General features: G+C 31.2%; 1 protein-coding gene across 1 annotated transcript; it reads right to left on the reverse strand.

Moving 5' to 3' along the window:
- Nucleotides 1-5,373: 5,373 nt before the first annotated feature.
- Nucleotides 5,374-17,544, reverse strand: LOC127719273 (uncharacterized). Its single transcript, XM_052225288.1, has 8 exons — nt 17,412-17,544; nt 12,960-13,131; nt 12,062-12,198; nt 11,143-11,328; nt 9,717-9,833; nt 8,651-8,737; nt 7,037-7,181; nt 5,374-5,477 (listed from the first exon to the last, which is right to left on the reverse strand). Exons 1-8 carry the CDS (start codon nt 17,493-17,495, stop codon nt 5,374-5,376), a joined length of 1,032 nt encoding a protein of 343 aa, XP_052081248.1. The 5' UTR covers nt 17,496-17,544.
- Between the last annotated feature and the right edge of the window lie 72 nt (nt 17,545-17,616).

A 17,616-nucleotide genomic window follows, 5' to 3' on the forward strand; every position in this document is an offset into this window, starting at 1 on the left:
AACAGGAATCAGCCAAAATATGGCACAGTATAACAGACCAAACCTACCACTTTCATCGGACTCCTAAAAAAAATAAATGCAAGGACAACACATGGTCCAAGAAGCTGGACTTGGTACAGACATGTAATGTGTTTTTGAATATTCAAATCTATTAATCTACCAATGAATTGTGTTTTACATTTTAACAATAAATCATATGATTAATGATGACAAAATAACTAAAGAGAAACTAAATGAATCAGAGCATCCAATTTGCATATTTCATATCAAGGTATGTATAGATTCCACCAGAGCATGAAGTGTGATACGACAATTCTCCTCTCAAGACATATAAGTTTTCAAATTTTAAACTTAAGGCTGTTTTAAATATTTAAAACTCAACAGTTGAGAGTGGGGAAAAGTTGTATTGAAAATATCAGTTTGCAAATTCTTTGTACAAATAAATAATGATGACAAAAGGACAGGGGACAAATATTATGTTCAGAGGGAAGAGATAGGCACACAAACAGATGAACAGACTGGCTGATGTAGTACCTCTTCAAATATTATTTTGTAAGAGTTTATACAGTACTTATACCAGCTATATATAATTGGCAAACTAAAATCACATACCCTGCTATGACTTTACCTTACTTTTTAACTACAATGAAATATGAACTGGTCATAAAACTCATTGAGAAGTGTTTGGTCCATTCAAATTGAAAAACAAATTGTTATGCAAAGAAATTTCAGGTTTCCAACTATAAAATGTATAATAAACTATTCAGTTTTTTTAACATCATACCCTTAGCATTGTTTCGAAAATGTTTTAAATATATCGAAACAGGTACTTTTCAAAGCAAAGAAAAAGATTGTAAATTACACTGATAATTGGTTTCTACATAATGATTAAATACATATATATTTTTTAATACTGATTCCCTTAATATCATAAGCTATAACAAACAGGATTTCTATTTACAAACAAAAAATACAGTTAACAAAATTATGACAATAATATACAACAGAACTTCCATTTCATGAAACTTCAAGGACCTGTCAAATTTGTTCTTCTGTGTCCATCCTAGTTCTAAATCATTCTAAAGTATAGTATTTAGTCTAGAGTTACAAATAGGGTTCTCCTTATTGTTAATGTGGGGAAAATCAAAGTTCTATTGTAAATAAATATTTTGATTATCAAATATCACAATTGAAACAATAAAATATAAAACATCTCCTTTAAATACATTTGTTTTACTTCATCTAAATCTGTTATAAAAAAATTGCTGCCTGTCAAAACTTTAATGGAATTTCATAACTACTTTTTAACCATTCGTACAATCTATCACTGTTTCATTACAATTGCAGGAAACCAGTATGCACAAACAGTGAAAGGTCAAAATCTAAATGGAATTTTAAAAGCTACAAAGAAGGTAAAATTTAAATTTTTGAATTAAAACAATTTAAACAATCTTGAAATTGACAAAACTCAATTAAGTTCACAAAAAAATTACCAATAATAAAAGTCTATCTTTTACAACATAATTACGTTTTTTATAAATGTAATGTAATGTATTACAATGCCATGGTAACTAACTGTTTACATAATCTAAACTTAAATGCAAAAAATAAACTGAGATCTTAATGCTAAAGTAACAAGAGGCTCTCAAGAGCCTGAATCGCTCACCTGTATTTCAGAGGAGAAGATTTTTAAATGTTAGCAAACTTGATGAACAAATTGTGTAAAATTGTCTTTAAAGGGCAATAACTCCTTAAGGGGTCAATTGACAATTTTTGTCATTTTAACTTTTTTGTAGATCTTACTTTGCTGAACATTATTGCTGCTTACAGTTTATATATATCTATAATAATATTCAAAATAATAACAAAAAACTGCAAAATTTTGTTAAAACTACCAATTCGGTGGCAGCAACCCAACAATGGGTTGTTTGATTCGTCTGAAAATTTCAGGGCCGATAGATCTTGACCAATTAAACAATTTTACCCCTGTCACATTTGCTCTAAAAGATTTAGTTTTTGAGATATAAGCCAAAAACTGCTTTTGACCCTTATGTTCTATTTTTAGCCAGGGTGGCCATGTTTGTCGATAGATACAAACTTCGGATACAATTTATAAACAAGATACCCTAAGGAACATTTAGTTAAAGTTTGAAGGTAATTGGCCCAGTAGTTTCAGAGGAGAAGATTTCTAAATGTTAGCAAACTTGATGAACAAATTGTGTAAAATTGTCTTTAAAGGGCAATAACTCTTTAAGGGGTCAATTGACAATTATGGTCATTTTAACTTTTTTGTAGATCTTACTTTGCTGAACATTATTGCTGCTTACAGTTTATATATATATCTATAATAATATTCAAAATAATAACAAAATAAACTGCAAAATTTTGTTAAAACTACCAATTCGGTGGCAGCAACCCAACGATGGGTTGTTGGATTCGACTGAAAATTTCAGAGCTGATAGATCTTGACCAATTGAACAATTTTACCCCTGTCAGATTTGCTCTAAAAGCTTTAGTTTTTGAGATATAAGCCAAAAACTGCATTTTACCCCTATGTTCTATTTTTAGCCATGGCTGCCATGTTTGTTGATGGATCAAAACTTCGGATACAATTTATAAACTAGATACCCTAAGGAACATTTATTTAAGTTTGAAGGTATTTGGCCCAGTAGTTTCAGAGGAGAAGATTTTTGAAATAGTTTACGACGACAGACGACGACGACAGACGACGACGGACGCCAAGTGATGGCATAAGCTCACATAGGGCCCTTTGGGCCCGGTGAGCTAAAAATGCTAAGTGAAAAAAGCCCATTATAATGGTTTTATCTGTACCCTGTTCACTGATTCATTTGAATGGCCTTTTTAGACAACCTTATTCAGGAATATTTCAATTTAAGTTACATATAAAATCTACTGTGTTCTGCAATATTCTTATCCTCAGTTCTAAAAACATTCTGGTGGGATACACTTTTCAAAAAAACATTATTGAATAATTCAACTGGCAAGTAAAAGCATATTCATTTATAAAGTGAGCTGTGTCGGATAGAAATCAACCTTATGCAAGTGCACGTATACATGTACATGTTGATGACTTGGTTTGATTTTGGAACATTCAAATACGAAATAAAAGATATATTTTGGTTTGTTTTATAGGGTTCTTATGTCAACTCAAATTTTCAACAGTTACAGACTTTGCATAGGTATTTTTCAAACTGGATATAAGTTAACAGATGCAATGATATTCATTTGCATAAGGTTGATTTCTATCCCACGCAGCTCAAGTGTTTTCATAATGATAAAATAATCTCACGTGTCTACAAGTAGTTAACATACTTTTAAAAAATAGCATTAATAATTTTGTGTGAGAAATCAAATCAATTTAAATATACAGTCTACTCTTGTTATCTTGAAGTCATTCGGACCAGAGAAATATTTCCAGATACCCGTAGTTCGACTAAAACAAATACTGGAAATTTGATAATGGGACACAACTCTTGCTTAGTTTGCTAAGGCTAAAATAAATCTGTATATATGGATCAGGTAGTTTTCTGCTGAGAGAATCATTTTTAACATTGATTCAAAGGCATGTTGAAAGAAAACAACACAAATAAATAATTTCTCAATTTTAGCAAATTTAGATTTCTTTTCATTTTATTTTATTTTGATCTTTTCCTGCAAGAGAATACAAAAGAATAACGATGCCGATTTAGTAGTTTTGGGTTGTTTACTAACTCTCACTGTATACACAACAAGCTCATTAATTACAGTTAATTGACTATAAAATTTTAAAACTTTTTAATTATTTTTTCATAATTTATAATAATGTATCACTAATTATCTATTATGGTGATCAAAGAAAATATTATGTAAACACTCTCTGGAACAGTTAACAATGGCCGGAGATTTAATTACAGGTGTGTTGTCAGATAAACTGGTCAATCCATTTAAATCCCCTATGTCATGCCTTGACATACGTATATTATTTCGACACAACAAAAGCAATTTATATGCTTTTGTTAACCTTGGGACCATAACTTTGGTTCAACACAACTGAAATTTCGACTCATCAGGAGTCGAAATACATATATTTGTATGGAACAAAGTTGGGGACCAAGGGAAAATTTTGACTCATCCGAAATTTCGAGTCAACCGAGTTCGAGACAAAGAGAGTTAACTGTATAATGTAAAAAAATATATATGCCGATTAAAAAGCAGATATAATCATATAAATAACTACTTAATGCTTTCAGGTCACTAAGATAAATCAAAATAGATGTATACCATGGTAAATATTACAAGTTTCACAGATATTCTAGATAAAAAAATCTGGGTAGTTGAATCTAATTTTTTCAATTTATGGTGCCATTTTAAGAGAAGTTTTAGTTCAAGTTTAAAATGTCAATGATGAATTCTTATAAAAATTATAACTTGTTTACCATGACTTGACCTGAAGTTCAACTGAAACTTCTCTTTAGTTGTAAGAGAATTTATTAGGACAACTGGATTAACCAGTCTAGGATTTCAATAAATTCAAATAAAAAATGGATTTCAATTCAACTCAAATTCATACTTTTATGTGTAAACATATGTTTGGAACTTGAGGATGATTTTTATAACAGAAGTTTCACCAGGATTTTGTAGTCTCATAATCTTTGTCTGCATAGAAAGAGGGAGAATAAAAAGAAACTATTTTTTTTTAAATTGGTCCCTTAGACTGAAACAATACTTTGAATAAATTTCATTTCTATTAATATAATGTACAGTAATCTTTATATTAGTTAGAAGACATTATAAAATTAGTTTCAATACCACTATGGAAGCACACAATTCATGGATTCTTCTGTCCTTAAATTGCTCTGAATTCTTTGATTGATTGTTTTTTAACTTGTGATTTCAACATCGTATGACATGGACAAACATATGCTCTATATTCCATTGTACATTTGATATATTTTATGTTAAGACTAATTTAGGTCATAAAATTTCCTATCTAACAACTTGCTGTAGTATCAATATAGTAATTAATAACATCATTACAAGAAAATGTATATAATTTTTTAAATAATTAGAAAAATAAAAAAGTATTTAGTATTATTTCATAACTTAAAAAACTTGAATATTGTAAATTCAGAAATTACTGCTATGTTTTATCAATGCGAAAAATGTGATATTGTCAGATTTGCAATAATAAAAACTTGCATTTATAATTTCAGAAGTGATTTTGCTTCACAAATATTTTTCTTTTGCATTTATTGGATGTTTCATTTTTACCAGTGATCAGTGATTCTCAATATTATAAAAGCATTCATAAATTTCTGAATTTACAGTATTCAAATAGAGAATATTACAGATAACTTTAAAGAGTTATTTCCCTTAGCTGTCATCCTCTTTCAATCCTTCTTCAGCATGTCTAGTAGGTGAATCCTGAATGTCTTTTGATCCATCAGTAACACATCTATGTTTTGACATTGGAAAAACTGAAATGTATAGATTTAAATACTGATTAGTTTTATATGGATAAAGATCTATGTTATGTAACATCATCTTAAGAACAGAAAAAAAGATGTCCAATAGACTATTTTCATATTACCGACTTTTGACTCTGTATTATACTACTTTTCGACAGGTTACCTTTTCTGTGGTAGGACATCCTTGTTCCAAGTCAAAGAGCAAGGTAAAGAAGTAAAATAAAGCTTTCAATCAGTATAATTTTGGGGGAAAATTAACTGCTTTGCATTTTCTTTACATGACAAAATCATCGGAAAACAGTAAACTTCCCCTCAAATTACACCGATTATATGTTTGATTTTACTTATTTTGGTTGCTCTTACTTGACCTAGTACCAGGATGTCTTACCACACAAAAGGTAACCTGTCGAAAAAATTATATAATTCGGAGTCAAAAGTCGGTAATATGAAAATAGTCTATTGAACAATGTTCTTTTGTCACATTTATACTGCAATAAAACCAGACAAATTGATCCTGTTTGTTTTTTTCATATTCATTGAAACCTACCAACAAAATTATTTAGGTCAGTAAAATTCTTCTTGGTTACTTGGAAACTTTTGCTAAAAATGACAATGTCTAACAAAATATAGTACAATATAAAAATTGGGAACTTTTCAAGAGGGTGGAAAAGGGTTATTTTTGTGCAACATCTTTTCAATTTATTTTTTATCTTGTTCATACTTGTACATACCCCTCTATTTATGACCCTCTTTCAGAAAGATTCAATCAAAGAACTGATCATTTTAAAATCTATAGGGTTAGTCTAAATTTAAAATTTGAAACAGAATATATCGTAGGAATAAATCTTATCGGCTATTAATTGAGAACAAGTGTTTGAGAAGACAAATAAATAACTGTTTACATGATTTAAGAGCATGAAACCCAACAAGGATATTAAAGTAACAATCAAAACAGGTCAAAGATTAACATTGCTTCAAGGAGTTGAATATCACAGAGATAAAATATCACTTACTCTCAAGGTTTGATTGCTATGCAATGTTTTTTTCCTTTTATGTATAAACCTTTACTTATCTATGACAAATGAACCTTGTCTAATAAAGGTATATGAATGTTATTTGTTTGTTAGAATTGATTACCTTTTGTCATGTTAGTGTTTGGGGCCTTTTATAGCTTTCTATGGGTTTTGCTCATTTTTGAAGGCCATATGGTGACCTTAACTTGCTAATTTCTAAGTTACTTTGTCTCAGGTGGAAAGTGGTCTCATTGGCAATCATACAACATCTTCATATTTTTATATATAAAAGCATAATGCATAGTATATTTCTGACATACAGTTACACAAAAATAGCAATCTACGCATAAAGGTAAAAATATGTCTTTTGGCTGGAGGTAATTACGAGCTTAAGTTATGGACACTTGACTGTTAACTGTTTCTTTTCTAGTGTTATTGTGTTGGTGGGTTGCTGTCTCACTGAAGTACATCCCAAACTTTCACATGTTTATTTCATAAACTTCTGGGCAAAAACTTTTCAAATATATGGTAAAAAAAAACTACAATAAGTTCTACCTTTTTCTGATAATCCATAACCAAAATTCATATATGTCCTTACTGCAAATATCGCAACAGCAATACGAATAATGAGTGCAAGTGCAGCACATGTAAATGTGGTAGCTGCCAAGGCTAAGTTCCCATCATTTATATTCTCACCAGTCTGAAAGGTAAAAAATCATTTAAGAAATTCTAAACAGACTTCATTGGAATTCTAAAGGTTTCTAGAAGAACAAGGCATAAGGAACCTGTTGTTAAGTGGTTGTCGTTTGTTGATGTGGTTTTAAGTGTTTCTCGTTTTTTTTTATATAGATTAGACTGTTGGTTTTCCTGTTTGAATTGTTTAACACTAGTCATTTTGGGGCCCTTTATAGCTTATTGTTCGGTTTGAGCCAAATCTCTGTGTTGAAGGCCGTACTTTGACCTATAATTGTTTACTGAATCTGATGTTCAGTAGTTGTCGTTTGTTGATGTGGTTCATAAGTGTTTCTCGTTTCTCGTTTTTTGTATAGATTAGACTGTTGGTTTTCCTGTTTGAATGGTTTTACACTAGTAATTTTTGGGGCCCTTTATAGCTTGCTGTTCGGTGTGAGGGTAAGGTTCCGTGTTGAAGGCCATACTTTGACCTATAATTGTTTATTTTTTACACATTGTGACTTGGATGGAGAGTTGTCTCATTGGCACTCATATCACATCTTCTTATTTCTATGACAAATATAAAGTTTGAGGTTTTTACTCCAAAAATAATATAGTACCAATTTTGTGAAAAATATGGTCAATTGATTATCACTAGAACAATTGATGATTCAAATTGATTTATAGGTGTTGAATGCCACTTTCAGCATTATTGGCTAGTTTATGGCAGTCAATTGTTTTTGGTGGAGGAAGGAGGAGTTTCAGGAATTTAAGTATTCGACTAAGTACAAATTTTCTGTAGACTTATATGCAATATTTAGTTGGACAAAATCACAAACTTAAATACTAAAATAGACACGAAAAACTGTTTGTTCTCAATCCACGAAAATTGGTACCAAGTACCAACGAAAATAAATGAATCCACAGTATACAGATTTGAATAAACCTAATTCGTGTTAAATGTTTACTTCAGACAAGGTTGATAGCTTGAGCCATGTATTATTATTCCATCTTTTGTTGATCAAGTGCATTTTAAAGGTTAGAATCCTTCTGAAAAAGCATTAGCATCCTTCTTGAACCAACATAAAGTTGTTAAAGAAAGATGTGTAAGATATATACATCCTCACAAAAAAGTATGTTAGTCAATGTATATGTGGCTAATGTTATTTGAACAGAAATTAACCAAATCAAGGCACAAATCATTCAAAATTATAATTTTCATGGTCACTGATGAAATGTATCATCACTTGTTGATTTTGTATTTGATGGATATTTTTTACATAGGGTTACATAACTTGCTTATAAAAAAATTATATGTTACAAAATACTGAAAATGTAAATATTTGAGTATTAAGCAATAAATCAATTGATATCTTTTCAACTGCTTCACAGAATTGAAGCAACTTGTTCTAAAGGGATTGGAGTTATTGTATGTCAACCAGTATCCCATTAATTCAGAGAAATAACCACTTTTAAACAAGCCACAATAAGGTTTACCTGAATAATCTTGTATAAAATATAGCCTGGTTGCGTTAACAAGGAAATCCCAAAAGCTATAGCCAATTTTCTGTTTTCCCATCGCACCTGAAAAATGTTAAAAAGGTTAAAAAATAAATTAAAATAGCATTAGCGTGACACAGAATCATATATCAATCAATATCAATCCATATCAATATAACATTTCAGAATTAAGAATTTATAAGTAGATTAAACATATGGTACTCATTTCATACCAAATCTTACAAGAAAAAATACTCGTAAGTCATTAATATTTGTTTTAAGAAATGTTAAGTTTCAATGAGAATTCTGCTTTATTTCTCAGCATGCTTCTGTATTTTTCATATCTTTATTTTGATCACAGTTATATTTCAAGGGATAAATGTTCCAGCAACCTATAAGATTATACATTGACTTAGCGTAAGAGTTAATTATGTGTAGCAGGCAACAACACTGAATCAATCCTAGGGGCCTCCGTGGCCGAAGTAGTCCAACTACTGTATCACTAGCCTGTCAACACTGACGTTGTGAGTTCAAATCCAACAAATGGCACGTGCTTTCAACTCCAATCTTAATTGACTCGGATTGTTAGTTTTCCTAACGAAGGTCATTGGTTTTCTTAGGACACTCTGGCTTCCTCCACCAATAAAAACTGACCGTCACAAAATAGCCAATAGTACTGAAAAAGGCGTTTAACACCAATCAATCAATCTGAATGAATCCCTGATTCAGGTCAAGTTTGGTAAAATGTGAGTCTTCAAAGGAAGACGTGTGTCACCTGTCTTTTTCATATAAAATACGCAGAAACACTCTGATTAAAGTAGGTGGACAGCTTCATGTCCTGATGAAGAATATGTGCTAGTTGCAGTTGAGTTCTTTCTAGCTGCAGATTAATGCAAAATGTAACATGAATGATGAAGAAGTCAGAAGACACAAAACGTACAAACAAACAAACAAACAAATAACAAAAAAACAAATGAACGAACAAACAAACGAATGAATGAATGAACAAATTAACGAAGGAATAAAGGAATGAACAAAAGAATAAATGAATGAATGTACTTACACTGAGGTATCCAAGTAAAAAACAAATAACAGTATAAACAGGTCCAATTGATAAAATAACAATGTCTTGTGTATCTGTCTTTGTTCCATTTGTTAGGATCAATACCACCATACTCAACTGTAAACAAGATAATATCAACTGAATTATGTGTGGATTTTTTTCACTCGAATAATATACTTTTGTATTGACAATAGCTATTCTAACTTAATAATTTTTGCGTTTTACCACAAATAAAACTTATCCTTTTTAAGTGGAAATTATTGGGAACCAATAAATTGTAATGAGTAATCTGAAAATGAGTCTCAGTTAAAAAGTCTAGTGTACTGTAACCATGGTAACTAAAGAGCAATTATTCTATTAAATTTATTAAATACATTTTTCCAATAAAAAAATTTTTTACTGATCAGTTTCCTTAAACTAAAGTCAACCAATGCACAAAATACAGGGGGCTATCCATACCAAACTCTGTTTAAACAGGGTACAGTACCTGTCTTAAGTGAAATAATATATTGAGATAAACAATGAAATCTCTTTAATAATTAATTGAAGCTGTGTATGTAAAATGAACGTGTTTCTGATTATAAAACAAAATCTGCTATACCACTTGGGTTACAATTAGACATACTTTTTTACTGTATAAATAGATTCTATTATGACCACATCACAATAGCAAAATCAGAGCAAGGCAAGAATATTTGTTGTCATTATAAAATTATGACGAAAGAAGAACTGATTACGACACATTTATTATAAAAAAAATAATATTAGGGGGGGGGGTCTCATCACAATTCACGAGTTGATTTTTTTGTCAATCACAATTCACAGAAAATAAATTTCCATGATCACGGATCACTAAAAAATATAAAAAAAAAAAATCTGTAGAAAAACGGATCACGATAGCGAAAATGCGCCGATCACGAAGAACGAAAATAACCCATCAGGCCCCTCCCCTATCTATTCAACCAAAATTTTGCAATTTTCACAGCTTTCTTAATATTTCACCTTAAGTTTAACTTCATAGAAACTATGTATATCCTGAATTGTACATGTATCACCTTTCTACAAGTCAATTTTCAACCCATGTTTAAAGTCTTGTAAGAAAGAACTGCCTTTCTGAAGCCAAGTACATGTTGTACTACTAAAAATAACCCCTGGTTTTCTGGAAATCTTAAATTATTATACTATTGAGTGCATTACTCTTCAATTTTTAATGCAAACTCATAGACAAGTAAATTTTGGCTCAAAATGGTCTAAATATATTTCTCTTTCACCAAAAGTTTCATTTCTGCAAATTTGTTGGTTAGTTTAAGTAAACAAAAACGTAAAAAGCACTATTTTTTGTCAGAGTAGGGCTACTTTTACATACATTCTAAATTGAAGGGAGCGAATAGGTGGTCTGACACCTAAATAACAGTATTATACCTACCCCTAATTGTAGGTCAAATTTTAAGAGTCCAAAAAATGCAAACATTGTTTTACACATTGTTTGCTGGTCAGTATTTGCTCCAACTGTTCTAAAAATAAGTTTTCCTGAATCATTATACAGCTTAGCTATCAGCACCCCAAGGACTATCAATACTGGACTTAAAACACAGGCTAGTACAAGCCTTATCTGAAATGTATAAGAATTATATTTCAAACTGAGTGAAAACAAAGGTTATTTAAGCCTATTCTGAAATGTATAAGAATATTTAAAATATGAATGAAAGTTCAAAATTTTGTCATTAATGACAACATAAAATCTTAATTTTTTATTTCTGTTATCTTAAAATTACAAATTAAATTAAGTCTTGAAATTGACAACCTAATAAATATATTGAAAGTAAAATACCAAATGATATATTCAATTTCATGCATAGATGTATTTTGGTTATTTGTTTTTGTTGTATTGCTGTACTAAACCTCACATCTTTCATTCATAAAAATAAAAATAAATGTTGAAGATAAATTAAACCAAGCACTATAATGTAAAACTAAAAATTTGTAATGGGTTTAACACTTTAAGATCAGTACTAACCACAATAACAAAAGACACAGTACTGATCTAAGAGTACTCAAAGTTACTGAAAGCTAGTTAAAAGCCCAAGTTCAACTAAGAACTAAACAATGTCCCCAGACTAAAATATCAATCAATACACATCCAACAGATTTAGTATAAAGAAGTAATTCTTTTGGCTAAAACATTTAAATAAAAGATGTCTTATTGTTAAAACAGTTTCTTTCCAATTTGATATCCCAGACTAAATTATCAGTCTGTACATTTCCAATGAATTGAGTAAAAAGAAGATTATTTTTTTTTGTTAAACATTTAAATAAAAGATGTCATAATGTTACTATTTTCTTACCAATTTGATATCTCCTGGACTTATGGCATAATTAGCAATGACATATATCCACACTATTATGTTAGCTAAGACAAAAACTAAAATCTCATATGGTCTCTCAGCAAGGATACCATTCAACACATAGTACAGACAAAATACTGAAATCAAATTGTTTAGAAACTTATTCATTTAATTTTTTGAGAAACAAAAATACATTGACATGACCTCTTATTTGTATAAAATTGAAGAAATGATGAATGTGAAAAAAACATGTCCGAGATGTTTTGACATTCTTTATGTTCCATACATACCATGGCCAATTAAAATTAAGAACATCTGGATCTGGCATAATTTTTCTAGAACCACCAGAAATTTAACTAGGAAGGTCTTGGACCTATGTAAAAATCCTGCTTTGTACAACCTTTGTTCTAAATTATCACAGATCTGCACAGGTTGGGTTGAGCCACATATTCTGCTTGAACTAAAATACCTAGATTTAACAGATACATGTTGGACCACTGTCATTTTGTACCATGGCAAAGGTCCTTTAGTAAGTACATCTTTATGATATAAACACTGATAAGCAGTTTTACTAGCATAACTAGTAACTGAAATGCATCGGTTCTTAAATTTAACAATAAACCTATGGTATAAAATGATCTGTTCTTAATTCTTTCTTGTGTTAAAATGAACATTCATGTATCAAGAAAACTAAACATTAGTGATGTTGGTATTCTTGATGCTGAAAACATCAACAAAGCTATTGGAAATATTAAAGTCTAAAATGTGTTGAGGACTGTTGTCTACTGTTCCTATGGTGTTGTCTTTCTTTGACTTATGGTTTTTAATTGTCCCCTTAGGATTTCAACCCCCCTTTTTTCACATGCAAATTCATTTTATGAAATGTACCGGTACTTACTTGTATTTATAATGACAATTAAAGCAAACGTAAAATCTGGATCTTTAGTATTTTGATCTTTTGCTAGTTCAACTATTTTGACGATGGCTAAGATAAATGCTGCCACTAAAGATACACATGCCACAGTAGAAAATGCTATCTCTTTCTTGTTAATATCCTTGAATACTCGTCTCTGAAAATATGAACAGAAAAAGTGCAAGTTTTATTGTTTAAATATAGGTTATTTTCTAGCTTATAAAATCTTTAACAAACAGTTGTCATAAACATGTTAAAACAAAAATGTGAATTTTCATTTGCACATGAAATTCTGTGGATTCAATAAAAGTCATATCCAAAGACTTAATGCCTTCCTGAATTGCAACATCAGTACCTGCCAACATAAGATCAAGGTGCAATGTTACAGAACATTAGTTAGACTAGTTATGGAATACTTGCACAGATGTATATAGCATGAGATCCAATGACACAGAATGACATCAACAAGGCTGAGATGGTGCAAAGAAGAAAAGCTCATTTTGTTAATGTAGGTTTCAGGAGAACAAACAGTTTAACATCAATGCTGGAGAATCTCAAGTAAGACACCTTACAACCTACTTATACAAGAAAATATATTATACGTTCTTATATAGATATAAGAAGATGTGGTATGAGTGCCAATGAGACAACTCTCCATCCAAGTCAAAATTTATAAAAGTAAATCATTATAGGTCAAAGTACGGTCTTCAACACAGAGCCTTGGCTCACACCCAACAGTAAGCTCTAAAGGGCCCCAAAAAATTACTAGTGTAAAACCATTCAAACGGGAAAACCAACAGTCTAATGTATATAAAAAACGAGAAACGAGAAACACTTATGAACCACATCAACAAACGACAACTACTGAACATCAGATTCCTGACTTAGGACAGGTGCAAACAAATGCAGCGTGTTTAAACGTTTTAATGGTACGTAAATATAGTGTTCTTGAACAAGTATTTACTCCTATTATGGAAATGAAATTAACAATTTAAACAACAAAAACCAAAGGGTTTCTTTTTTTTCATTATTGTATTTAGTAATGTATAGTTCACACTTTTTTACCCCAAAAATGTGTAGTTGGTAGAGGGGGTCGTATTACACACAACTATAGTTTTTTTTTTTTTTAAATATAGGTATTTATGAATGTTATCTTTCATTTGAGCTGCTTCGGATAGAAATCGACCTTATGCAAATAAATATCAATACATCTGTTAACCTATTTCGGGTTGAAAAAACCTCTATGCAAAGTCTATAACTGCTTGAAAATTGAGTTAATATAAGAACCCTACAAAACAGACCAACATTCATCTCTTATTTCATATTTGAATGTTCGAAAATCAAGCACATGTACAAGTGCACTTGCATAAGGTCGATTTCTATCCGACGCAGCTCATTTCATTGTGTAACACGGTGTGATCTGTGGTTAACCAAATCAGAAAATGGTTCTGAATCCCAAAAGATATAAATCTAATGTAAATCCTTGGGTGCCACATATGGAGCAGTATCGGGTTACCATTCCAGAGCACATGAAAGCACCCCCTGTTTTTAGTGGGCTGGTTCATGTTGCTCAGTCTTTGGTAATGTGTTTTGTATACTGTTGTTTATATTTTGATTGTTTTTAGATTTTTTACATGGCATTATCAGTTTGTTTTCGACTAATGAGTTTGTCTCGTTGGTATGTTTTGACTCTCTTAGAGTACATGTAAATACAATATAAATCCTTGGTAAATCTATGGAATCATGATACATGACATGAAAAATGACTCTGTACAGTTTCTATGAATATATGTTTTTCTTCTTCTTAGCTCACACCCCACAATAACCAGTCAGGGGACTTACTTAAATGAGTGATTTTCTAAATCACTGAATCAAGTAACATAATATGTCCAGAAAGGTTGGAAGTAAGAGTTGTCTTTCTTTAATAATCACCTATTTAAGTAGTACAAATTAATCACTAGACTAAGTGATTTAATTTTATTGTAGCTTTAAATATAGAATACTAATGATCCAGGGACTAATTATGTTGCTAAAATTATCAGAACCAACATCTGTTGATAGGATGACCAGGTCATGTCAGGTGATGACCTTGTACTAAATCTAGGATAATGACATAAAAATCACTTGTTTAAGTATCATACCTCAATTTCCTTCCAAAAAATCACTTCTTTAAGTATCATTATTTTAATAACCCCCACTAATTTTAACACCCCCGAACAGTGAAATTTTGATGGCGAACAGTAGAATTTTATTACATAATCTATAAGATGAAACCTTGAATTTTACAGGAAAAAAACTCCCACTGCTGGGAAAAATCTGTTATGAAAGTATCAGTTCATTATATAAAGCCATTTTTATAGCATTTTTTCAACTAAAATAGAATTTGCAGCTAAATGATTGCATCAAAGGCATAAACTTTGCTGCTTTAAAGAAGCAAAAAGTTCATTTTTTTCAATTTTACTAATGAACAGATATTATCTAAACCTATGTGTTTAAAATTTTGGTAAAACTACAAAATCATAATTTGTGACAAAACTTTGAATTTGCTACTTAAATAAGTGATTTAAAAATCACTTATTTTAATAAGTCCCCTGACTGATAACACCACTAGAAATATCACTACCAGGTGTCAAGAAACTTCTACTCAACATAAACCCACATAAGGCAACTGGCCCAGATAACATCAGTGGCAGAATATTAAAAGAACTCAAAGATCAAACAGCTCCAATTCTTACACTAATCATCAAAACATCACTTGAAACTGGCATAACACCAACAGACTGGAAACATGCCAATGTGGCACCAGTATTTAAAAAAGGGGAAAAATACAAGCCAGAAAATTACCGCCAAATATCATTGACATGTATTTCCTGTAAACTTATGGAGCATATCATCACCAAACACATCAACCACCTTGAAAAGAACAATATATTGTATGACCTCCAGCATGGCTTCCGTCAGTCACGATCATGTGAAACCCAACTCATTTCATTCATCCAAGAGCTTGCAGCAAATAACAACAACAACACACAAACAGACTTAATTATAATGGACTTTGCCAAAGCATTTGACAAAGTCCCCCATAAAAGACTTCTCTATAAACTGAACTACTATGGTATTCAAAATGAAACACTAAACTGGGTCTCTGCCTTCTTAAATGACAGAACACAAACAGTTGTCCTGGATGGAGAGTCATCTGACCTGGCTCCAGTCACCTCAGGTGTCCCTCAAGGCACAGTTCTGGGCCCAGTATTATTCTTGGTATACATCAACGACCTACCAGAATACTTACAATCCAGTAAGCTCAGACTGTTTGCCGATGACAGTATCATCTACAAAACCATCAAATCTCAAAGTAACTGTGATGAACTCCAGTTAGATTTAGATGTAGCTGCTAGGTGGGAACAAGACTGGTGAATGGCTTTCCATCCAGACAAATGCACAGTCCTCGCGGTATCACAAAAGAAAAAACAGTTTAAACATGACTATATCCTTCACAATCACAAACTTGAACTAGTCTCTTCAGCTAAATATCTGGGCATTACACTACAAGCAAACTTAAAATGGTCAAAACATACAGACAACATCATAGCTAATGGAAACAAATCTTTGGGCTTCTTAAAAAGAAATTTAAAAACATCATGTCAGAACATCAAAACCCAGGCATATCTGGGCCAGATAATCTGGCACTAGTTCGTCCTAAGCTTGAATATTCATGCTCAGTATGGGACCCTCACACAGCTGAACAAACCTCTAAAATTGAGATGGTCCAAAGACGAGCTGCCAGATATGTCTGTAACAGGTACCATAACATCAGTAGTCCTACAGACATGATAAACTCACTAAGCTGGCCCACGCTACAAGAAAGAAGACTACGCACAAGATTGATAATGTTCTACAAAACAGTACATCAAATCGTAGCAATCCCATCTGCTATTCTCATACCATCAGACAGTAGAACCAGCAAAAACCATAGTTTCACTTTCAGACACATTTCTACTAAAAAAGATACATATAAATTTTCATTTTTTCTGTACACCATTACTCAGTGGAATTTACTACCAGTCCACACAGTCGCTGTAACCACAGTCGACACTTTCAGAGAACAGCTTACACCAACTGTTCTCCACAAATTCATTTAACTCATTATTAGCCTATGTACATAGTTTTAATCACAATTTAAATTCTTACGCACTCCAAATTCATTTTCAATTATTTTTGTGTTTTTGTAAATATATATATAGGCCACGCAGCGCAAAACAGTATATAATCTTCAGATATTGAAGGACTACTGAAAACCGAAAGAAGAAAGAAAAAGAAGAAGACAAGTACTATATTTGTCAAAATAGAAACCCCATGCTTCGAACAGAAGTAGCTAAGAAGAATCAATGATCAACATATGATAACATTTTCCTTAGTTTTAAAGAAAATTTATACCTTGCCTAAACGGGTATCAGCAAGCTTTGGTGTTTTCGTTATTCCAATATCCTCAAATGTTATTGGGGCATCTTGATTATCCATTATTTTACATAAATTGATAAAATCTATTTTAAGAAACTAGCTTCCTCGTTTTGTTGATCGACTTATGAAAGTGAAAGTAACCAGCGTCACTTAAGCGTTTACTTAATTGGGGATAATATTA

This window comes from Mytilus californianus, unplaced genomic scaffold (assembly GCF_021869535.1).
Source record: "Mytilus californianus isolate M0D057914Y unplaced genomic scaffold, xbMytCali1.0.p SCAF_11, whole genome shotgun sequence".
In the NCBI taxonomy this organism is placed as follows: Eukaryota; Metazoa; Mollusca; class Bivalvia; order Mytilida; family Mytilidae; genus Mytilus; species Mytilus californianus.